The following is a 24,705-nucleotide window of genomic DNA, read 5'->3' on the forward strand; positions in this document are numbered from 1 at the left end:
CAGTACCCCCAGAACTTGTGTCTCTAGCTGCATATGTAGCAGAAGATGGCCTAGTTGGCCATCATTAGGAAGAGAGGCCCCTTGGTCTAGCAAACTTTATATGCCCCAGTACAGGGGAAAGCCAGGGCCAAGAAGTGGGAGTGAGTAGGTAGGTGAGCAGGGCAGGGGGAGGGTATAGGGGACTTTTGGGATAGCATTTGAAATGTAAATGAAGAAAATATCTAATAATAATTAAAAAAAAGAGGCAGCAAGAAGGGGCTGTGTGCAAGCCAATGAGAGAGGAGCTTGAAGTGAAAATCTGGCAGTGCTTGAGTCTGAACTTTAACCTCTAACTGTTTAACCCAGGCTGAAGTATTCTAATGGGACCACCCGAATAATGTAGTGCCCCTGTTTCCCAGGCTGAAGAGCACAGTCCATGGACAAAAGGGCAGCATGGCTTCAATCCCTAAATAAAATCATGGTAAATAAAACAAACAAACAAACAAACAAAAAACATGGACTGCCTCTTTTCATTTGGATCCACATACACTCTTTTCTCCCTAGGTCAAAGGCTTGATAAAGCCGGTGGTCCTCCACTCCATTCTCAGATCTTCCAAGCCATCCAGTGATGCCTGGGTATCTGAGAGCCTGAGAACCCCATGGCCCCAGCCTCTTTGCAGGCCCAGGGACCCGCAAGCCAGCTCCAGCTGCCTACGCCTCACTTCCCCATGACCACGGGGCAGTGTCCCATGGTTTCCTCATAGCCGACACCTGCCCAGTCAAAACTCCCATGTCTTGCCCCACCTATGGCAGAGCAGACGAGGGATGCCACAAACCCTACAGGCGCATTACTCTATAAAAATTGTTTCATGCTGATTTGGGGCATCATTTTCCTTTTGGAGGTCTCATAAAAATTGGGATATTGTGTTGCAGGAAATATTAAAAAGAACTGCCAAGTTCCTGAGCTCCAACCAACTACTCTTTGCCTGCCAACTCTCCGGTGGAGCTGAAGCTCCCAAGTTCCCTTAGCTGCCACGCTAGCCCCACACAACGACCGATCACACACACCTAGCTACCTGGTAGAAACAAAACTCTTGAAGTTTATAATTAACCAGTCAAATTTATGTATCAATAAATTCTCAATTCAGAAGATGCCAATACAATAATTTCTGAAGCAACTGATAATGATAAAAGTCCACCTAGATTAGACAAACTATCCCAATTATTCTACCCTTTATGATATCATAACTACCTGTGGCTCTTTAAAGACACACTACTTCAAGATCTTCTTCCTGTCCCTTCGTTTCCATCTTGGCTTCTCCTCCTCTCCTCTGAGTCACTCTCTGTCCCTGAAACTCTTCACTAGCCCCACACAACGACCTTTCCCTTTTCCAATAGCAGGCCTCCTACTGCACTAATGTAAATAATGTAATTGGACAGGAACAATCCTGCCACAATATTGGTCATTCTTCAGAAAGCTATCCATAGCATTTGCTATCTAGTCTTTGCATGCTAAGGAAGTTCATGGCTTAATTGAAGTTCTGACTGGAACATTCTGTGATGCTGAGCTAGCTACCTAGCCATTTTGATGTTGTCCCAGATACAAATTTTTGTGGAAACAGTATTGAAGCAGTCTGTGGTAGAATCAAGCAGGATGCTGAAATAAATTCGTCTCAGTTTCTCAGCATCCTCAAGGATGAATCTTCTCAGGCTGTATTGACTTCATTGGTGTCTACAAGCATGTAAACTACCACTGGAAATATACATTTCTGCAAAAATATATGTATGGGATATTCAATGTGCACAACTTAGTTACAGGTGATTCTCTGATATCTGTTTGTGCAGGTAAGGCATCTGTCTTTATAGTTTGCATTGTGTAACCAAATTGTAATATGAATGTCCATTTATGCCATTTGAAAGGATGGCATGGTAAGTCTTTAAGACTCAATAGCCAACAGAACTTATTGGCTATGCACAGTTGAAGTTCTGGCTGGAGACATTTTCAAATCTCAGCCAGTCTCAGAACTGTTTCCATGTAGAGGGATCAGCACATATTTTACTCACTTTGTTTTTCTTGATTTCTTTCTTCCTGTCTGCAGCCAAGATCTTCGTGAAATTCCCCTGTCCAATCTGACTTGTATAAATTTGAAAGGAATCCACAGCTTTTCTTTTGGTGAAATAAGAGCATATTATCTTCCCAAACATATTTTCTGCCTTCCAATTTGAAGTTATCATATATCTATATTAATCTAATTCAGCAGTCTTTCTAAAACAGAGTGATTTTTAGCAGCTGTGCTGTCCCATTGGCATTTACAAATTTTAAAATCAATAAAGCATTATTTAAACTATCTTTCGGGGATTCTATATTTCCCTTTTGTTCTATGAGAATTTCCTTTAAGGTCCTGTTGGATATCTCTACAATTGCTTGACCCATAAAATTATAAGATATATATGTAACACTTTTTAAATGATGTTGAAAATTTGTTGTATTCTAATGAATACATCTGTTGAAACATCATCAGCTTCAACCTGCAACATCATTCATAAAACATCCATCATCTCTAATAAATATGCAATCTCAGAATCAGCCTTTTTAAAAGGCAAACACATATTAAAATCATGAGTATGAAACTATATTATGAATTTACATATATATATATCTTAATTCTCAAATCTACAAAATGAAACACACAATCTATTGTATAACATTGCTCTAAGCAGAATCATTAAGCAGAATCTGGATTCTTAACTTAGAATATTGCATCTCTATGGGCTGCCATTCTCATTCCTCAAGCCTTGGTGAATTTTCTCATCTGGAACTCTGTTATCTGCTGTCACTATGGGCTCCAGATTGAATTCTTTTGAAGATTCTTTAAACTGACTTAAAAGAATCTTCTAATCTCTATTTATGGACTATAACCTACCATATCATCTTTCAGTTCTTTCCTTATCTAAGTTTGCCTTCTTTAGATCTCTCTTTAAAATGGTAGATAAAATTATAGTTATTGCTGAAAAAAGTAATTATTTTTGTGCTGATAAGCATAGCAAAATTATATTGAATCTAGATACCCTGTGCTGTAGCCACCAGCAGCCATGGGTTACTGGATTTCTGAAAGGAAAGATGGGGTTTGTATGGGAAAGGTGGCTTGAGAAATAATGAGCCAAGACAAAATTCTCTATCAGGGCCAATGTTTACTTATGAGTCTGAGCTTATAAAGAGGGGAAACCCATCTCCCACCATGCCAGGATCTCATTGCTTTCTCAGGATCATGTTAGGAAAATAGGTTCAGCCTCTCAGCAGTTAGTGGTGTCTTGAAGGAAAGCTGCATATGTGGCAGAACAATAGATTTTACCTAGGTCAGAAGCCTCCACCCTAGGTGAGCTAGCATCTGTGGCAGAAATAGGTCTGAGCCAGCCTGCTCGAGGCAGTGGGGGTGGGGGTCACATGTGCCACTGCATTTTCTCCATTTTTTTTAAAATTTCTTTTCTTTTTTTTTTATTACGTATTTTCCTCAATTACATTTCCAATGCTCTCCCAAAAGTCCCCCATAACCTCCCCGCCACTTCCCTACCCACCCATTCCCATTTTTGGCCCTGGTGTTCCCCTGTACTGGGGCATATAAAGTTTGTGTGTCCAATGGGCCTCTCTTTCCAGTGATGGCCGATACATATGCAGCTATAGTCAAGAGCTCCAGGGTACTGGTCAGTTCAGATTGTTGTTCCACCTATAGGGTTGCAGATCCCTTTAGCAACTTGGATACTTTCTCTAGCTCCTCCATTGGGAGCCCTGTGATCCATCCAATAGCTGACTGTGAACATCCACTTATGTGTTTGCTAGGCCCCGGAATAGTCTCACAAGAGACAGCTATATCTGGGACCTTTCAGCAAAATCTTGCTAGTGTATGCAATGGTGTCAGCGTTTGGAAGCTGATTATGGGGTGGATCCCTGAATATGGCAGTCTCTAAATGGTCCATCCTTTCATCACAGCTCCAAACTTTGTCTCTGTAACTCCTTCCATGGGTGTTTTGTTCCCAATTCTAAGAAGGGGCACAGTGTCCCCACTTTGGTCTTCATTCTTCATGAGTTTGATGCATTTAGCAAATTGTATCTTATATCTTGGGTATCCTAAGTTTTGGGCTAATATCCACTTATGAGTGAGTACATATTGTGTGAGTTCCTTTTTGATTGTGTTACCTCACTCAAGATGATGCCCTCCAGGTCCATCCATTTGCCTAGGAATTTCATAAATCCATTCCTTTTAATAGCTGAGTTGTACTCCATTGTGTAAATGTACCACATTTTCTGTATCCATTCCTCTGTTGAGGGGCATCTGGGCTCTTTCCAGCTTCTGGCTATTATAAATAAGGCTGCTATGAACATAGTGGAGCATGTGTCCTTCTTACCAGTTGGGATATCTTCTGGATATATGCCCAGGAGAGGTATTGCTGGATCCTCCGGTAGTACTATGTCCAATTTTCTGAGGAACTGCCAGACTGATTTCCAGAGTGGTTGTAAAAGCTTGCAATCCCACCAACAATGGAGGAGTGTTCCTCATTCTCCACATCCTCGCCAGCATCTGCTGTCTCCTGAATTTTTGATCATAGCCATTCTGACTGGTGTAAGGTGGAATATCAAGGTTGTTTTGATTTGCATTTCCCTGATGATTAAGGATGTTGAACATTTTTTCAGGTGCTTCTCTGCCATTCGGTATTCCTCAGGTGAGAATTCTTTGTTCAGTTCTGAGCCCCATTTTTTAATGGGGTTATTTGATTTTCTGGATTCCACCTTCTTGAGTTCTTTATATATATTGGATATTAGTCTCCTATCTGATTTAGGATAGGTAAAGATCCTTTCCAAATCTGTTGGTGGTCTTTTTGTCTTATTGATGGTGTCTTTTGCCTTGCAGAAGCTTTGCAGTTTCATGAGGTCCCATTTATCAATTCTTGATCTTACTGTGCAAGCCATTGCTGTTCTATTCAGGAATTTTTGCCCTGTGCCCATATCTTCAAGGCTTTTCCCCACTTTCTCCTCTATAAGTTTCAGTGTCTCTGGTTTTATGTGAAGTTCCTTGATCCACTTAGACTTGACCTAAGTACAAGGAGATAGGAATGGATCAATTTGCATTCTTCTACATGATAACAACCAGTTGTGCCAGCACCATTTGCTGAAAATGCTATCTTCCTTCCACTGGATGGTTTTAGCTCCCTTGTCGAAGATCAAGTGACCATAGGTGTGTGGCTTCATTTCTGGGTCTTCAATTCTATTCCATTGGTCTACTTGTCTGTCACTATACCAGTACCATGCAGTTTTTATCACAATTGCTCTGTAGTAAAGCTTTAGGTCAGGTATGGTGATTCCACCAGAGGTTCTTTTATCCTTGAGAAGAGTTTTTGCTATCCTAGGTTTTTTGTTATTCCAGATGAGTTTGCAGATTGCACTTTCTAATTCGTTGAAGAATTGAGTTGGAATTTTGATGGGGATTGCACTGAATCTGTAAATTGCTTTTGGCAAGATAGCCATTTTTACAATGTTGATCCTGCCAATCCACGAGCATGGGAGATCTTTCCATCTTCTGAGATCCTCTATATTTTCTTTCTTCAGAGAGTTGAAGTTTTTATTATACAGATCTTTAACTTCCTTAGTTAGAGTCACGCCAAGATATTTTATATTATTTGTGACTATTGAGAAGGGTGTTGTTTCCCTAATTTCTTTCTCAGCCTGTTTATTCTTTGTGTAGAGAAAGGCCATTGACTTGTTTGAGTTAATTTTATATCCAGCTACTTCACTGAAGCTGTTTATCAGGTTTAGGAATTCTCTGGTGGAATTTTTAGGGTCACTTATATACACTATCATATCATCTGCAAAAAGTGATATTTTGACTTCATCTTTTGCAATTTTTATCCCCTTGATCTCCTTTTGTTGTCGAATTGCTCTGGCTAGGACTTCAAGTACAATGTTGAATAGGTATGGAGAGAGTGGACAGCCTTGTCTAGTCCCTGATTTTAGTGGGATTGCTTCAAGCTTCTCACCATTTAGTTTGATGTTGTCTACTGGTTTGCTGTAGATTGCTTTTATCATGTTTAGGTATGGGCCTTGAATTCCTGATCTTTCCAAGACTTTTATCATGAATGGGTGTTGGATCTTGTTGAATGCTTTTTCCGCATCTAACGAGATGATCATGTGGTTTTTGTCTTTGAGTTTGTTTATATAATGGATTACGTTGATGGATTTCCATATATTAAAGCATCCCTGCATCCCTGGGATGAAACCTACTTGGTCAGGATGGATGATTGCTTTAATGTGTTCTTGGATTCGGTTACCAAGAATTTTATTGAGGGTTTTTGCATCAATATTCATAAGGGAAATTGGTCTGAAGTTCTCTATCTTTGTTGGATCTTTCTGTGGTTTAGGTATCAGAGTAACTGTGGCTTCATAGAATGAGTTCATAGAATGAGTACAAGGTAGAGTTCCTTGTACTTCTATTTTGTGGAATAGTTTGTGCAGAACTGGGATTAGATCTTCTTTGAAGGTCTGGTAGAACTCTGCACTAAACCCATCTGGTCCTGGGCTTTTTTTGGCTGGGAGACTATTAATGACTGCTTCTATTTCTTTTGGGGGTTTGGGACTGTTTAGATCGTTAACTTGATCCTGACTTAACTTTGGTACCTGGTATCTGTCTAGAAATTTGTCCATTTCGTCCAGGTTCTCCAGTTTTGTTGAGTATAGCCTTTTGTAGAAGTATCTGATGTTGTTTTGGAATTCTTCAGGATCTGTTGTTTTGTCTCCCTTTTCATTTCTGATTTTGTTAATTAGGATGCTGTCCCTGTGCCCTCTAGTGAGTCTAGCTAAGGGTTTACCTATCTTGTTGATTTTCTCAAAGAACCAACTCCTCGTTTGGTTAATTCTTTGAATAGTTCTTCTTGTTTCCACTTGGTTGATCTCACCCCTGAGTTTGATTATTTCCTGCCATCTACTCCTCTTGGGTGAATTTGCTTCCTTTTGTTCTAGAGCTTTTAGATGTGTTGTCAATCTGCTAGTGGATGCTCTCTCCAGTTTCTTTTTGGAGGCACTCAGAGCTATGAGTTTCCCTCTTAGAAATGCTTTCATTGTGTCCCATAGGTTTGGGTATGTTGTGGCTTCATTTTCATTAAACTCTAAAAAGTCTTTAATTTCTTTCTTTATTCCTTCCTTGACCAAGGTATCAATGAGAAGTGTGTTGTTCAGTTTCCACCTGAATGTTGGCTTTCCATTATTTATGATGTTATTGAAGATCTGCCTTAGTCCATGGTGGTCTGATAGGATGCATGGGACAATTTCAATATTTTTGTATCTGTTGAGGCCTGTTTTGTGACCAATTATGGTCACTTTTGGAGAAGGTCCCGTGAGGTGCTGAGAAGAAGGTATATCCTTTTGTTTTAGGATAAAATGTTCTGTAGAAATCTGTTAAGTCCATTTGTTTCATAACTTCTGTTAGTTTCACTGTGTCCCTGTTTAGTTTCTGTTTCCACGATCTGTTCATTGGTGAAAGTGGTGTGTTGAAGTCTCCCACTATTATTGTGTGAGGTGAAATGTGTGCTTTGAGCTTTTCTAAAGTGTCTTTAATGAATGTTGCTGCCCTTGCATTTGGAGCATAGATATTCAGAATTGAGAGTTCCTCTTGGAGGATTTTACCTTTGATGAGTATGAAGTGTCCCTCCTTGTCTTTTTTGATAACTTTGGGTTGGAAGTCGATTTTATTCGATATTAGAGTGGCTACTCCAGCTTGTTTCTTCAGGCCATTGCTTGGAAATTTTTCCAGCCTTTCACTCCAAGGTAGTGTCTGTCTTTTTCCCTGAGATGGGTTTCCTGTAAGCAGCAGAATGTTGGGTCCTGTTTGTGTAGCCAGTCTGTTAGTCTATGTCTTTTTATTGGGGAATTGAGTCCATTGATATTAAGAGATATTAAGGAACAGTAATCGTTGCTTCCTTTTATTTTTGTTGTTAGAGTTGGCATTCTGTTCTTGTGGCTGTCTTATTTTTGGTTTGTTGCAGGGTTACCTTCTTGCTTTTTCTAGGGTGTGATTTCCATCCTTGTATTGGTTTTTTTTCTGTTATTATCCTTTGAAGGGCTGGATTTGTGGAAAGATAATGTGTGAATTTGGTTTTGTCCTGGAATACTTTGGTTTCTCCATCTACAGTAATTGAGAGTTTGGCCGGGTATAGTAGCCTAGGCTGGCATTTGTGTTCTCTTAGTGTCTGTAGAACATCTGTCCAGGCTCTTCTGGCTTTCATAGTCTCTGGTGAAAAGTCTGGTGTAATTCTGATAGGCCTGCCTTTATATGTTACTTGACCTTTCTCCCTTACTGCTTTTAATATTCTATCTTTATTTAGCGCATCTGTTGTTCTGATTATTATGTGTCAGGAGAATTTCTTTTCTGGTCCAGTCTATTTGGAGTTCTGTAGGCTTCTTGTATGTTCAAGGGCATCTCTTTCTTTAGGTTTGGGAAGTTTTCTTCTAAAATTTTGTTGAAGATATTAGCTGGCCCTTTAAGTTGAAAATCTTCATTCTCATCAACTCCTATTATCCGTAGGTTTGGTCTTCTCATTGTGTCCTGTATTTCTTGGATATTTTGAGTTAGGATCCTTTTGGGGTTTGTATTTTCTTTGATTGTTGTGCCGATGTTCTCTATGGAATCTTCTGCACCTGAGATTCTCTCTTCCATCTCTTATTCTGTTGCTGATGCTCGCATCTATGGTTCCAGATTTCTTTCCTAGGGTTTCTATCTCCAGCGTTGCCTCACTTTGGGTTTTCTTTATTGTGTCTACTTCTCTTTTTAGGTCTAGTATAGTTTTGTTCATTTCCATCACCTGTTTGGATGTGTTTTCCTGTTTTTCTTTGAGGACTTCTACCTGTTTGGTTGTGTTTTCCTGTTTTTCTTTAAGGACTTGTAACTCTTTAGCAGTGTTCTCCTGTATTTCTTTAAGTGAGTTATTAAAGTTTTTCTTGATGTCCTCTACCATCATCATGAGATATGCTTTTAAATCCAGGTCTAGCTTTTCAGTTGTTTTGGGGTGCCCAGGACTAGGTGGGGTGGGAGTGCTGTGTTGTGATGATGGTGAGTGGTCTTGATTTCTGTTAGTAGGATTCTTGTGTTTGCCTTTCACCATCTGGTAATCTCTGGGGCTGTGCAGAATATACTAGGCGGGGTCCCGGAACCAAGATGTCTGCTGCTGATGCTCAGGTAAAGTGCTCCCTCTCCGCTTGGACCCCTTTCCTCTGGCAGGGATGGTGGCCGGATGTCTGGGGCCTGTGCAGAATGCACTCGGCGTGGTCCCGGAACCAGGATGTCTGCTGCCGATGCTCAGGCAAAGCGTTCCTGGGCTGGTCGGATCCCTAACCTCTGGCCCGGAAAGTGGCCAGCTGTCTGGAGCCCGAAAAGGGGGCTACCTTAGAAGCTCTGTGGCTCCCCCCGTCCCAGAAGCTATTTGCTTCTGTATTCCGTACTCTCACCTGTGCAGAATACACTCAGAGGGGTCCAGGAGCCAAGATGTCTGCTGCCACCGATGCTCAGGCAAAGCACTCCCTCTCCGCTCGGACCCCTTTCCTCTGGCAGTGATGGTGGCCGGATCCATTTTCTCCATTTTTAACATGGAAAAGATTTTTATATTTTAATTTTTAATTCTCTTCTTAAGGGTTTCCTAAGTATCTTATCAAGTCTGTTTACTTTTCAGCCTTTCCGGCCATTTCCATTTGCCTGCACCTAACATCTGCCACTGAGCTAGTATGTTACACCAGCTATTGGATCCTGGCTCTGCCATCTTCCAATTGGTCTAGCAGGCTGCCCTTGCTGGTTCTGGGCTGGAACTGTTATTTGCCCTTCCATGATATCCTAGCTCAGGGATCTATTTCTCAGAATAACATGATACCTATGGCTCCTCAGAGCTCCTCAGAGCTCTGCTGTACTCCTGGCTTTCTTTTAAAAGGATTTAACCTCCTGCCTGGCTAGGAAATTTTGTCCAGCTCTGGGAAATGCTTGTTCCTCACCTTCCACCAACTTTCACTTTCACAGCTTTCTTGCCTGGCTTTCTGAGCTTTCTCAGGCCCTATGCTTGGATAACATGCTGCCCAGTGGACATCATTAGTAAACTCAGTTTTCTACCCATGCCCAAGTTCATGAAATAACAACTGAGACAGAATTATTATGAATAATTCCCCAGGACAAAGCTTGGGTCATTCCCACTAACTCATAACTCAATTATCTCATTTATTCTAGTCCACATTTGCCACATGGCCCATTACCACTCCCTCAGTCCCCAGTACATCTGACTCCCCACATGTTTGGATGAAAAAATCTCCCCCAGCACCTGTCTCTACCCCAGAATCCTCTCTGCAGAATGCCCCACCTTCTAATCCTGCCTCAGTTTATTGACCCTAGGCTTTTATTGACAAGTGATGCTTAAAGATTCTCTCTACAGTTGGGAAACTTCCTTCACAGGATAACCATGGAAGGCCCCTGAGGGGATACAATGTGGATGATCCTTAGTTGTTCTTTTTTTATTTGTAGCTCTAGCTTCCTGACAATAGGATCATCTTCACTGTTTGCTGCAGGCTGTCCTCTGCATTATATGGAGCCCAGGTCGTGGGGCTCAAAGTGGAAGATTTGGGTAAGTCCTCCCTCTTGCTTTTGATGCAGAAAGGACCCTACCTGGAAAGCTGCAGTCAAAGTTCTGAGAAAGAATAGGTAGGAAGTGACAGTGTGATGGTTTTATAGTTTCATTATGGGTCAAGGTGAATCCAGTTAGCGATCTATGTAAAGAAAGATTCTTCCTACGTCTTTGCTTGAATGGAAATTTTAATTTGAAATACAGCAGCTCTTTGATTTTCTCTGCTTTGTTCATTCTGTGAGCCCTTAATTACCTGATACAGGGACCTTGGATTAACCAGCATAAAAAAGGATAGGAAAGGATATGAAAACCTGGATCCTGGAACATAAGGATGAGGAGGGTGAATGACAGGTTTCATATAGTGCAGTTATTCTCTGGTTTGCGGTAAAACACACACTATCCCATGCTGAAATAACGGACCTTCCCAGTTCATCAGCAGGTTCTGTTTGTAGTACAGAAAATGTTGTGGAAGAAGGTATTCCTTTATTGTCCAAACAAACTGCTAAGAAACAAACTGCTCAGAATCAAAAACACCTTCTCCCCAGTATATTGTAGAAGTATTGATGGAGACTTCATCCACCTTTGATGAGGAAGGAGAGCCTTTGGATCCCGGAGATGCATCTGAATTTGAGGAAGAGGCAGCTAAATATCATAAATCTGAATGCCCCACCACACTTCTATGACCTCCTCCAAAGCCTAGAAAAAGGGACAAGAAAAGGATACTCCCTCAGTCCCACATTCTGCAAGCAATGCAGGAAGCTAGAGGACAAGGGAAAGTTGATGTTTCTTCCAGTAGTAAGCAACGATGATAAAGATCTGGAATGGGAACCCATCTCCTGTAAACTTGTTAGAGAATTAAAGGAAAGCACTTCTAAGTATGGCCCCACATGGGGTGCTACATAATGCTAGGTTCCAGCCTTGACACAAGGTCTGGGCTCTCAAGTGGAAGCAGGGATATCTGGAAGGTACATAATAAACACACACAGAGACAACTTTTTTGGTTACAAGCTGACAGGCAAGATTCAAGGCTTGAGGTTGCTCTTTCTCTGTGTCTCTGTCTCTCTCTCTCTCTCATTGATTCACACCTTGAGGCTACATGCACCCTGCACTCTCATGCACACTCTGCTTTTCTCCTGTGTGCTTTTCTTTTCTCAAACTCCCACACTCCTACACACTTCTGTGCACTCTCCTCTCACTCACACATACACTCTTCACACATACCCCATGCGCTCTCCTTTCACACACACAAACACCTACTTCCCACATATACTCTCTCATGCATACCTCACCCACACCTCACTCTTCCTTCACACTCTCTCCACTCACTCTCTCACTCACTCCACACACACACACCCCTCTCCCCACATATTCTCACACTCTCACCTTTAACTTGCCATAATCTTTTATTGTTACTCCAAAACCAGGTAGAAAAATTAAAAAAAAATGTATAATCATTGCCAAATCAAATTCAAAAGAATGACCACAGCCCACAAAGATTCAGGATTACAATTGTTCCCCAAATTTTCAAGCTTTTCCTATTATCAGGCCTGTGGCCAAAATAATAATTGCAAACTTATCATTATTTAAATTTTAACTTTTGACTTATTATACTTCAGAGCTCAGAGCTCCATGATTAGCTACATGCATTTCCTTGTGAAGCTCTAATGATAAATGACATGGGCAAAGCTGCCAGACAGTGGCCAGAAAGAATCAAGTTAACCCTTAACTCAGTAGTTCTGCTTGCTTTCTGCTTCTGCACCCTGGATACAATAACTATGCTAAGAGTCCCTATGTTTTGACTTAGTAAATATATATTTGTAAATATATATTAGTAAATATATATTTGACCAGTAAATATATATTTGTATTCTACACTTGCTTATCCAGGAACAACTCTCAAATGTTGTGCAAAACTTATAACTTAAATAACTTTTTCCTTTCTTGGATTCCCAATATTGACTCTGCTTCATTTTCTCATAATTTCTAAATATGATTTATTTAAACTTCTCTTGAAAGCCAAACATTAATCCAAAACTACCAGTGTGCAGTTATTACATTGTTTCCAAGATGATAGTGCATAGCACGAACCTGGGCCATTAGGACTGTGCTGTGCCCCTATGCCTCAATTTTTAATTATTTAAGAATCATTACATCAAGGAACATCTAGTTTCACAGAATTCACCAGAGCAAAAGGAGCAGGGAATAGGAAAGCCAGATATAATAGAATAATTATGCACACCAAGGCCAACTGAAAAGCAGTCACGCACAGATGAAATCTATAGTCATTGTGCAGGTCTAGGGTTAGGAAAAAATGGTAACAATCTTTTTTTTTTTTAACAAAGATCTGCCTGTGAACTACTGGGATGCTTCCATCTAGGCCTGCTGCAGGCACTCCCCTGGTATGCTGTCCCCAGCAATTGTTATTCCCAAGTAAGTAAGAGATCCAGAGATACATTATGGGTGCAATATAGGATAAAATGTAAAGGGTGCAGTTTTTCTTCACCTGGCTAGCTCCCAAATAATTGAGATGGGGACCTATTGATTTATTCAGCAGGCTTTAAGCACAATAACTGAGCAGATATTTCTAATTTCCTATGCTATCTGCATCTCATGCTTAGAGTTACTTTCATCTAGTCTCTCAGCCTGCACTCCTAGAACTGTCTATGCTCATGGAGAACTCCCTTGGCAACTCCTCCTCATGCCCAACCTTATCTTCTTCCTCTACTTCATGGCCATTCTCCTGGATACTCTCCTGGCTCATGGTGGACTCCTACTTCACTCTTCCCCCTGGGACCCTTGGCTGAGATGGGAAGTCCAGCCTTTATATCTCTTCTGCCCAATCATTGGCTATTCAGTCTTTTATTAACCAATCAGAAATAACTGGGGAGCATTCTTTATATCACATTGATACATGAAACTCTTCATTATTCACGAGAATACCTGTGTCTGGCCTGTAACTACATCTAAGGGCACAGAAATCAGCATCTGAATATACAGTGCACAAGACCCTTCAACAACACAGTAGAACGTGAGGCAGGTAGGAATCTGTCCTTCCAGCATTTTAGACTCCTTAGAGCAGGTCTAGTATCTGTCTAGTATCAATTTAATAAAATGCAAAGCTATTTTGAAAAGCCTTAATTAACTCACTGACTTGAAATATTAGAGCATTAGTGAACTGTAATGTGTACTATATATACTTTCAGTTCACCAAAGAATGGGTGTAAAGAGTACCTGATGAATTTGTCAGTGTGCCTCTCCTCATTTAGCAATACCAACATCTCTGCTGATCAGGACCAAGGGGCTAAGAACAGCACAGCCAAGGTTTAGAAATATTCTAACATTTAGTGTTGTAGAAGCATGTATGAGGTAGTGAGTTGTTTCAGTTCAAGGCTCAAGGATGACACTGAGGTTGATTATCTTTTGAGGGCAAGAAGTTTATTATAAGTGTTATTAATACCATAGAAAGACAGCAGCATGCAGGTGCTCTGAGGAGAGATCTGGCTCACAGGACACAGTGCTGTCCCTTCTTAGATTCTTCTCCTGAAGAGAGATAGGAAAGAAACTGAAAATTACCTTTTTGGGTTTGCATTTAGCTGATGTTAGGGGTAAGCAAGGCTATCCACTACTGATATTCCATTGGGTGTGGGTCATAAGAATCTAGGGAGGAAAGTTACTTTATTTCTAAAATTTCACTTATGGGAATTGCCACCGTTTGACCAAAATGAAAGAGCATTACAAAATGGCATAGCCATGTCTAATAGAACTTATGTAAAAGAATAAAATAAAACCTACTCAATAAGGGGGGGAGGGAAGGGGATAGGGAATTTTCGGAGGGGAAACTAGGAAAGGGGATAACATTTAAAATGTAAATAAAAAATGTCTAATAAAAAACCTATTCAATAAATGATAAGGAAACAGGTTATAAGAATGAGAACATTTTGTGCAGCTCTGATTTCTGAACTGCAACTGTTTGCAGGGGCACCCCTGTGATGTTTATACAGGCACCATTGAGCTTCATATGTACCATTATATAGTACCATTGATCCACTACTCAACCCCATGAGTCTGTGAAAAACTGCATCACTAAGAGAAGCAGAAAGAGAAGACATAGAGCAAATGTTGGGGGTGGAGGTAGAAGAGAGAATATTAAGAAGAGAAAGAGGGAAGAGAAAAACCCTCGTGTCACTATCTGTGGGGGTGACACTGAAGATAGAAAGTTAGGTCCTAGATAAGAAAACAGATGGAAAGCCACAAATAGGTAATAAAAATGGAAAATATACAGATCCAAAGACAAAGACCTAAAGGCCTGGCAGGTTTTTTTCCCCTGCCACTACAAACTAGTCCTACAAGTTCAAGGCTGGATTGAATATGGAATTATAAGAGACACTCCTGGAAAAAATGGCAAAGGGCCTTTGACCTGAGGTGCATTTTGTTCTCTGGATTATTCTTGGGCATGGTTTTATGCCTCCTGAGACAAATACACACATTCAATGTATGAGACATACTAATTCTTGTTGGATGTCAGATCATAGCTATAGAATACAATCAGGTGAAACAATGTGCTGAGTGCTGTACTCAATATGCCCGAATCTGGCTAGGGTCTTTTGCTTTGTTTTCATGCATTTCCTGATGTAATTTATACTACATACCAGGCAATAGTGTTTAAATTGGTCTGTTCTGAGAAAGTTCTGGAAAATGTCTGTTCTGTTGATATTTTGCAATGTGCTTATTGGCATCTATTTACATGTTTTCCTGGTCATATTTTTCTGAACTCAATCAACCTTCCTTGGGTCATGACTTTCTTTAGTTCATCAGTGTATAAAGGTACATTGAAACTAAAATAACTTTGTCTGCAGCTTTAGACTGTAGTATGCCTCATTATTTGAGGTCCTCAAATCCCAGGTCTCACAGACACTCTGCATAGGTCAGTGAAAGTCAACAGCTGGACCAGGCATTTTACCCAAAGTTGTGGACTTATCAGCATCCCTTTCTTTGTTCAACCTGAATAAGCTAAAATTAGGGCAGAAGGACCCCCCACCCCCAAGATCATTAGAATATCCTGCCCTCAGTCAGAAACTGGGCTTTGGCTTCTGGAGTCCTCCTATGCTTGCAGAGGGTCCTTCTCTGTGTCTGACTCAGTGTGTGTGTGTGTGTGTGTGTGTGTGTGTGTGTGTGTGTGTGTGTTTCTTTGTCACTAGTAAAAGCTTTTCTTCATTCTATCTGCTGACCCTGCCTCTTAATTTTTTAACTGGAAAAGAAAATGAACTCAATCAAGACCCATAGACAGTAATGTGATAAGTAAAGAAACTTCACTTTATGCTAGGCATCATCTTTGAGCCGCATTAGCAGTTTGCTTCTGACTGCAGTACCTGGAAGATAAGTGCCCAGTACAGGGATCCACCCCCCAAGCTGGAAATGTACAGCTGTGACCCTCTATTTGTTATAACATGACTGACTGCCCTTTGTCTTCCATAACCTGATCATGTAGTCATCCAAGAAGTATTTTGAGGTTGCCTTGAGTACCTGACATTGGCAGAGCAAAACAGCTCTTGGCTTGCTTGTGCAGATGTTCAAGGCCTTTCACCTTTAAATATCCTTCCCTTCACATGACAGTCTCACATGACAGAGATTGATGTCCTGCAAGCAGCTTTGAAAGTTATAGTCTGTACTAAACCTATGGCCTTTCCCAGAGGTCACAAATTCCAAAACAATAGCAGTAGCATAATACAATACCCATAATAAATTGTAACTCTGGATGTGATCATGTTACTGACTTCTAAGACATAATAGAGAGATTTGGAGCTCATCAGAGAGTTAAAGATACAAAGAAGAAATAAATAGGCAAGAACTTGTCATGCAGTCTGTGGCCAAAAGGGTGCTCAAAAGGTTCTCCAAGAGGTGGTCCTGGGACTGATGGTGACAGCCTGGACCACAGTGAGGTGGCATGCAGAGCAGGTGGAACCAAGGAAATGGAAAATTTTTATACAGTATATAGTAAAAATATAATACATGTATATAACATGCCAGAATTTGCTACTAGGATTAAAATAGTAACAGAAGTGAAAGCACACTGGACTAGCTGAGAACCTAATATTTCACTTAGACTTTGAGCCTGTGAGCCTCATCAATTGGAGTAGTTTCTCTGTAGCTGTCTCTCACTGGGGGCATAACTGGTAGTGGTACTGGTACTGAGGTATGTGCCTCAGTAGTTCCAATGTGGCTGCAGAAGCCTTGACATTTCCTAGAGAGCCATTGGTTCTGTTCTCAGCAAAGGAATTAGCCCCCGAAACAACAACAGAGCATATCAGCTAGAGACATGAGGAAAAGCCAGGCAAGCCTGAGGCAGCATGGTCTTAACTCTGACATACACTTTTAACCTGGGCTCTTACTGCTACGTGCCACCAACAGTTGGGTTGGATCTTCCCACATCAATCAAGACAGAACAACTCTATGTGAGGTTCCTTACTCAGGAGATTCAAATTTGTGACATATTGACATAAAATCTAAACATAGTAGTGGTCTTTAATTTATATTATAAAATATTAAAGGCCTAGTTTATATTAGCAAGGAGCAGTATTCCAGAGACCCACTGCATGACCTATCTCTTGCTTTCCTCTGGAGAGTTTTACTCTTGAACCAGGGAAGCATCTCAGGCAGCCTTGGCTTTCCTCCAGGAACAGCTCAGCTGCAGAGAGAGCAGTTCAACCACACTTCCTGCAAGAACTTTTTTTTTCCTGTTTATCCTGGGGAGGAACTGCAGTGAGCTGATGGGCAACTTTGGTGAAGAACCTTACATGGTCCTGCATCACTTCATGAGTGGTACTCACAAAGCTCAGAGCAGACAGGAGCCTCCCTGGGATGACTGGAGTGCAGAGTGTCTTGAGGACTCAGAGTTGGGGCCACTTTCTGAGCTCCACATGGGCCTGAGGCTGTGGACCTGTCAGCACTACCAATGTCCTCCACTTTACAAGGCTGTAACACATGGGCTCCAATAGGCATATCCCTTATGTGTCCTCAGTCTCATAGGCCACTTGCCCACAACTCATGTGCATCTAGCTATGTCAAAAAAATTATTGACTAGATTTGTCTTGCTCTGATGACTTCACCTGTCTCACAATAGTCTTTCCTCTATCCTGCAATCTCAGCTCAGATAAGGGTCACCTCCTCACCTTCACCAACCCTTTCTTGTTTTCCTACTCAGCATCTAAGGAACAAAAAGTGAAACACTTACTTCTGACAACAATGTTTTCTTCAGTATTTTTCCCCAGTGATAGTGAGAATCAAAAAGACCCATGATAGTGTTGGTGGAATGGTAAGAACCCACCTTCCACCTGCCTAAAAACCCTAAACAAGTCTACACATTGGGCAATGGCAAACATCTTAAGAAAAGGAAATGTATTATTATAATATTTAATTTGATGTTATGAAATGGCATAATGGTGGGGAATACTTGTGATACCAGCATTTGTGGTCCTGAACTGAGACCGTCATTCTGTGCTATGTACTGGTTGTCAGGTCAGCCTATGCAACATAGCAGAGAACATAGTCCCCACCCCTAAAATTCATTATGGCAAAGCAGTATACGATAGATATATGTACTTTTAGCTATAGAATGTGATTTCTACACTTCTCAGTGAGCATGCAAGATATTAGGGACACGGACATTTCTGCTAATCAGAACATAGGGACTGAAACTAGCATAACCAAGTTCTAAAAATGTTTTAATATTTAGTGAAAGAGAATCATGTGTTACTGTGAAACCTGTATAGAAAGAGAGAATGAAATCTACCCAATAGAAGAAAAGGAAGCAGGCCATAAGAATGAGAACACTCCATGTAGCTCTGATTTCTGGAGGGGAGTTGTTTGAAAACCTGGAGCTATAAAGGTAGAGAACACGTTTGTGATGATTATACAGATGGAGAGCCATGGAACCACTGCTCCAGCCCATGAGACTCTGAAAGATGACATCACGAAGAGTCATGAGAGAGAGGAAAAACCACTTGATAATGTGTCTGGATGGTAGCATATAGCAGTGGCCAATGTACATTATAGCCACAGACCTGTTCAAGCTACTGCCTGCTTTAATGTAAGAGAGTAAGTTGGAGCTTATGAGAACATTAACAATCCAGAAAAGGAGGAGAAAGGGAAGAACTTGGCATGATGTCTGTGGTTTGAGTTTTGTCCAAAAGGTGGTCCTGGGACTGATGGTGACAGCCTGGACCACACTGAGGAGACAGGTGGTACAGATGGAAAGGCCCCGTGCCATCCTTGCCAGATAAACTGTAGTTTTGCAGCCAATATCTCCTAGGAAGTTTCTGAAATAAAACACTGTGGCAAGCTCCTTCAACCCTGTCGTACAAATGATGATCATATTAGAAAACACCAAGTGGATGAGAATTAGGTCAATGGGCTTTTTCTCAGTCTCCAAGGCAGAAGTGAACCCAAGTCTCGCAAACATTAGGATATTCCCCATAATTCCAGGTCCAATAAGAGAAAGGAAGATTATTGTGTGGATAACATTACTCCAGTTCATCTTCTGAATTCATAGACAGCACTAGGGAAAATCATTTGAGAGATACACATGAAGTTTTCTGTCTATTCTGATAAAATGCATCATTTCAAGTATGTAAACACAAAGGGATTTTCCTCATCATTTCATTGTTTTCCTGGTTTGTCTGTTTTCCCTCCCCATTCAAATGATGATAGCTACAATTAGGGCATAAATTTCAGTTTTCCTGCCTTTCAAAAAGATCCTTCTTTATCCCCTACATCCATCAAGTTCTTATTATCATGATTTTTCCCACATGTAAGCATGACATCACTTTTTCACTCATGTAACCCAGTATGACCTCAGGCTACTGGACTTTGTGAATTATCCTGATCCTCTTCACTGCCCCATATGCAACCATCAGTCAAATGATGTTGAACTAATAAAATGATTTCAGCTTCTCAGAAAGTTATACTTGATCAACTGGACCAGTTTCTTTGGGGGAAATGATATAGTATTCTTCCACCCAAGACCTTTGATCAATTAAATATAGGTAGGTTAATGACTGAGCTAGGGTATGAAAGTTCAGATCACAGGGCTTAATGTGGGACTAAGTATAGATAAAAAAATAATTGTTTTCTCCATCTTCATGGGTAGAACCATGCTGTAGGATGTGGGGCATGGGCTATGCACAGACAGCCTGGTCTCCTTTCAAGCCTAGGTCTTGAACCCCAGTGGGACCCAGTGGTGGTAATTTCCACCTACATGGGATGGTAGGCATTCGATCATGTCTCCTAGACCCCTGGATACTGTTGAAATTACTGCCCCCACAACTCCCACAAGAGAGGCATATGGATTTCAATCCTGTAGACAATGTCCCAAGCTTCTGGCCTTCTGGCTAGACTCCTCCACACAGTTACCTACCAACAGCAAGATAACACAGCCCACTATAAATGGGCTGTTTGGCCTCTCCTCGCTCTCTAAGCTTTTACCTCTCTCTAAGCCTTCACCTTTCTTACTCTCTAGCTCTCTTTGTTCTCTTTCCCTTTCCCCCTCTCTCCACATGGCCATGGCCAGTCTCTCATTTTACTTTCTCTCTTTCCCCCTGCCTTTTTACAATAAAGCTCTAAAACCATAGACTGTCTCTGATCCTCTGATCGTGAAAGACTGGACTAAAGACTCTTGCTCGCGTGGGAACCACCCAGCGCCCCTTTTTCCCCCTGCCCTCTCTTCCCGTATCTCCAGGGGTGAGTGCCACCCCAGGGTCCCTATCTTGTTCTTAGCTCCTCCGCTGTATCCAGCTTGGGATGCCAGAGATTGAGAACCTGGTACAGGGGGCTGCCCCTTGTCCACCCCCCGCCGTGTGGGGTCAGTGGTTTCACACAGCCAGATGCCCACCTGGGGCTGCATGGAAAGCATATGGCAGTCCTCCTGTGCCTGCCCGCCCAGAGCACTGGAACTCTGGCAGAACGTAGGCACTCTCTCCCACTCCCCTCTTTCCCACACACCAACGGTCCCGCAGTAGGAAATTTCATTTTTAGACCTATTTATCTTGTTTATACTCTTTCTTCTGAGCACACTTCCCCCAATAAAACTCAAGGAAACTTGTCCTTGTAGAACTTAATAAAGTTCTTGCTGGTAAGGTTGGTTCACTCTAGTGATGTTCTCAGTCAGAAATCCCTCAGCCTGCCAGCCCCCCCAATATCCTACACTGTAAATGTAATCACTTTATGAATGGTATCTTTTTCTGTTTTTTATTTTCTATGTTGTAGTAAAACTGAGTCTTTTGAAATCTATTCTATTTGTTTCACCCCTCACAAAATACATAGAGCTTAAAATTACAACTTCAATTTTAATTTGTCCTCTTCAGTTTGGTGTCCTCTCTTCATCAAAATTATTTCTGAGTTTCTTTGACACCCCATGTAACACCAGCGGTTCTCTGTCCACAGGAGCATGTGTGATATACAAGGCTGATCTTTGATGAACTTCCACGCTTCAAAGCACTGTGCCTAAAGTCTCATCTCATGAGCTTTTCCTGGCCCCAGAAGTCTATGTTGGGCATTCCTCAACCTCAGAAGTCTATGTATCCTTTCTGTCTATTTCCTTGCAGCACTGAGCAGTGAGAATTTCTTAGACACCTACGACAGAAATATTAACATAGTGCCTGCTCAAAAGATTATAGGTTGCTCAAAGAAACTGTTGGTTCTCAAACTGCATTTTAATTACAGAAAGGAATTGATGAGAAAATTTGAAGAAACATTTGAACTAGCCTCTTTCTTTAAGATTGACAAGCTCAGTATCCTGGAGAAGTCAATTCAATCTCCATGGCACATTTGGTAAGTATTTAGCACTTTTCCTCTTGTACAATGATAGGAGCTTCCATGCTCCAACCAATTTAAAGGGCAAAAAACTAATCAACAATGTTTTATTTCCTCTCAAAAAATCCATCTGTATTGAACTGTTTACAATTTAATAGTTTTTTATATTATCTCTGCAATGCTAATAGCAAAATTTAAAATGATAAAATAGCCTTTCATTTCATAGTGTCCCTTCTACATCGAAACACACACACACGTCTATGCTAGATAAATTGGAAGATTTATATATTTATGAATAACATGTATTTCATTATATTTATTTAATGTATATGTCATATAATGCATTATATTTAATTATCAACTTAAAGAATATATACATTTAATTACCTTCCTCAACCCTTAGTCCTTGGCATGTAAGCAAGAGCAAATAACAAATCAAGCATGGTTGCATAAACCTTTAATCCCAGCACTCAGAATGCAGAGGCAGTGGGATATCTGAGAGTTCAGGGCCAACCTGATCTACAAAGCAAGCTTTAGAATAACCAGGACTGTTACACAGAAAAAAAACATGTCTGTAAAAAAGCAGAAACAATTAAAAAATAAAATCTTACTAAAACAAACCTAATCAATCTGCTATTTTCTTTCAGGAATGGGTCATGGACTCCAATGCAAGACCGAGATGTATGGGAGACTCTCTCAGTAGATTCAGAAAGGCTAAACTGCAGTATCAATAAGCCCAGGCTTTACAACCAGCAGTTCTGTCTGCCAGTTCTGCATTCCCTAGGTGCTACATGCCTAGCTTTGAATGTTTTACTTGGACCCTTTAAGACTCACTAACGTAGGGAAGATGGTTCTGTACCATTCAGGTGTATTGTGAGAATTCAGTGGAGGAGAGGCACATATTGCTTAGGACAGTGTCTGCCCAGTGTTAAACATGGTCTAATAGTCATTGCTCTAGGATTTTGTGTCATGTCAGTTTCCTGCATAGTTGTGTTATGTTCTGAATCAGGAGAAACTTTAGGAACAATAAAACCATGACAAAGAAGGGCAAAGTCCCCCACAGTGAGAAAGCTAAAGGGCACCTGATATAAGACACTGTTGGCGGAGAACCTCTCCCTCCTGTGAGCACAAACACACAAACTCGAGAAACTGCAAAGAAGTAAAGCTTCCCTACACTCAAGCTGAAATTTCATACCATGTCTCCTGTACCTGCCTGAGCTGTAATGAGCATCTCTGGCTCAGTGCACCCCACACAGGTGCACTCCGCTCCCTCATGGATATGGAAAAAATTCTGGATGGCAGGTGGGAAATGAGAGACTGCTTTCTTCCTGGATCTTGTCACCTTCCTCTTTCACAGTGACAGAGGAACCCAGACCTTCTCTTCAATCACCTCCCCTAACCATCCCTACCTCGCAGCATCTCTGTTGATGTGAAAGACAGCTTCAGTTCACTGTGACATGATGAAACACTCACCAGCAGAGTCTGTGCAAGGCTCTGGGTTGGTGCCCCCACAACATAACTTGGTCCTGTTTATTGTCCTTGAGCCCTGGGCTCACAGCAACTGTCACTGCTAATAGGATGTCACCATTAGAAGTTTGGCTTCTCCATGGGGAAAGGGCTCCTTCTGCAATCTCCACCCTTGATGTCAGGTCTGTGATCTCTCTGGTGCCCTGTCATTTGCTGAGCCAGAAAGTTTCTGGTCCTTATTATAGTGCCTAAGTTTCCTGGATCCTGGGACTTCCCTCTTCCTTTTGCCCCAAAGCCAGGAAATGAATTGGGAGAAACTTCTGAGATACTGAGACTTTTGCTCTCTGAACATTTCAAAGTTCAATTAGTCTTTTTGCAAAAGCCCCTTTTGGATTCTCAGCACTCCCATGGTGATTCTCAAACATCTGTAACTCCAGTTTCAGGGGATCTAATGCCCTCCTTTGGCTTTCACAGTTATTAATCATATCCATGATACATAGACACATATGCATGCAAAATATATACAGGTAAAATACATGTTAATAAAACAAATGTGTCTAATAAAACAAATGTGTCTAATAAAACTCTAAAACTCAGTAACATCAGGAAGAAAAGATATTCAATAGCTTAGGATCAATGTTTAGTCTTCAGGTGTCCAGTACAGAGCTAGGGTCAGTGTCTAGTCTTAAGGTGTGGTGTCTAGGGCAGAGCAGCAGGGCAGTGTGTGGAGAGCTGTGCTGCGAGCAATTGCTGTGGAGAGCCGTGCGTGCCGAGAGCAATCGCCATTATAAGATGGCGCTGGCCTCCGCTGTGCCTAACTAGTAAACAAGCCTTGTACACAGGTGGGAGAGTGAACTCACTCCTAGTCACTGCCCATTCTCGGGGCTTAGTAATGGGGTGATGGGCAAGCAACCAATCAGGAGCTGTCACGCCACATCAGGTGCTGAAACGTCACACTGCGGGCTATATAAGCGACTCCATTTTCTGGGGTCGGGGTCTTCCTGAGAAGTAAGCAATAAAGCTTTTTGTTGCAGAAGATTCCGGTTGTCCTGAATGTGTTCTTGCTGGCGGGGACAAAAGCTCGGGATAGCAGTGCTTACTTTATGCAGAGGAGTCAACTCCCTTCCCAGATGAGTTCTTTATTTCTTCTCTTGTTTGTTTCCCTTCTCTTCAATACCTCTTTTTTTTTTTTTTTTTGAATGTCTAATATGGATTGCTATCTTTATGGTCTATATCCTGAATTTATCTCTTTCTTTCTCTTTTCTAAAATCTTTATAAGATCACTGACTTTTGAAAACATTTTTTTTCTTTTGTTCAGCATTTCAAACATTATGTTATTTTCATGTATAATATAGTAGTGTGAACACAAGGAGACTCCAAGGGTGTATTCATAAAAAAAAGTTGTCATTTAAATCAAATCTATATGGGATGAAGCAATACAAATAAAAATCAGACCTATTGTAGTCCAGAAAGTTACTGAAATCATGTGAATAAATTCTATAAGTTACAATGATGCAGCTAGCATCATAAAGCAGGACACAGAAGAAGCTGTAGAAAAGTGAGTTCTCTTAGAAACCTTGACAAAGTTTCTGGATGAAGCACTGAGATGGCCTCATGCAAAGGCCACCCTGGAGCTGTGATTAGAGCAGATCCTGAACACAGGGACAGATGCTCAAGACTTCTGGGGACATCTGTCAGTAGGATGTTCAGCTTTCTGTTCCCAGGTACACACCTTTCCATCTCGGATAAGGAGAGAAAGCCCCTGGGTTCACTCTTCCCAGTTCTATGATAATCCAAAGAGAGCCCAAC

The 24,705-nt window shown here is 41.2% G+C and overlaps 1 protein-coding gene across 2 annotated transcripts; it reads right to left on the reverse strand.

The window, feature by feature from the left end:
- Positions 1-15,917: 15,917 nt before the first annotated feature.
- Positions 15,918-23,088, reverse strand: LOC110288028 (putative vomeronasal receptor-like protein 4). 2 transcript variants are annotated; one of them, XM_085831247.1, is made up of 2 exons: positions 22,903-23,088; positions 15,918-19,177 (listed from the first exon to the last, which is right to left on the reverse strand). In XM_085831247.1, the coding sequence occupies exon 2, from the start codon at positions 19,154-19,156 to the stop codon at positions 18,254-18,256; it is 903 nt and encodes a 300-aa protein (XP_085687373.1). In that variant the 5' UTR covers positions 19,157-19,177; positions 22,903-23,088; the 3' UTR covers positions 15,918-18,253. The 2 variants fall into 2 exon arrangements, with proteins under 2 accessions (XP_085687373.1, XP_085687372.1); XM_085831246.1 differs by having other exon boundaries at positions 22,839-23,088.
- Positions 23,089-24,705: the final 1,617 nt, after the last annotated feature.

This window comes from Mus caroli, unplaced genomic scaffold (genome assembly GCF_978045245.1).
Source record: "Mus caroli unplaced genomic scaffold, Mus_caroli_1 scaffold_15, whole genome shotgun sequence".
Taxonomy (NCBI): Eukaryota; Metazoa; Chordata; class Mammalia; order Rodentia; family Muridae; genus Mus; species Mus caroli.

Bases quoted from the DNA above. Each gene is read 5' to 3' on its own strand.
- LOC110288028 (XM_085831247.1), bottom strand. From the start codon at position 19,156: ATGAACTGGAGTAATGTTATCCACACAATAATCTTCCTTTCTCTTATT.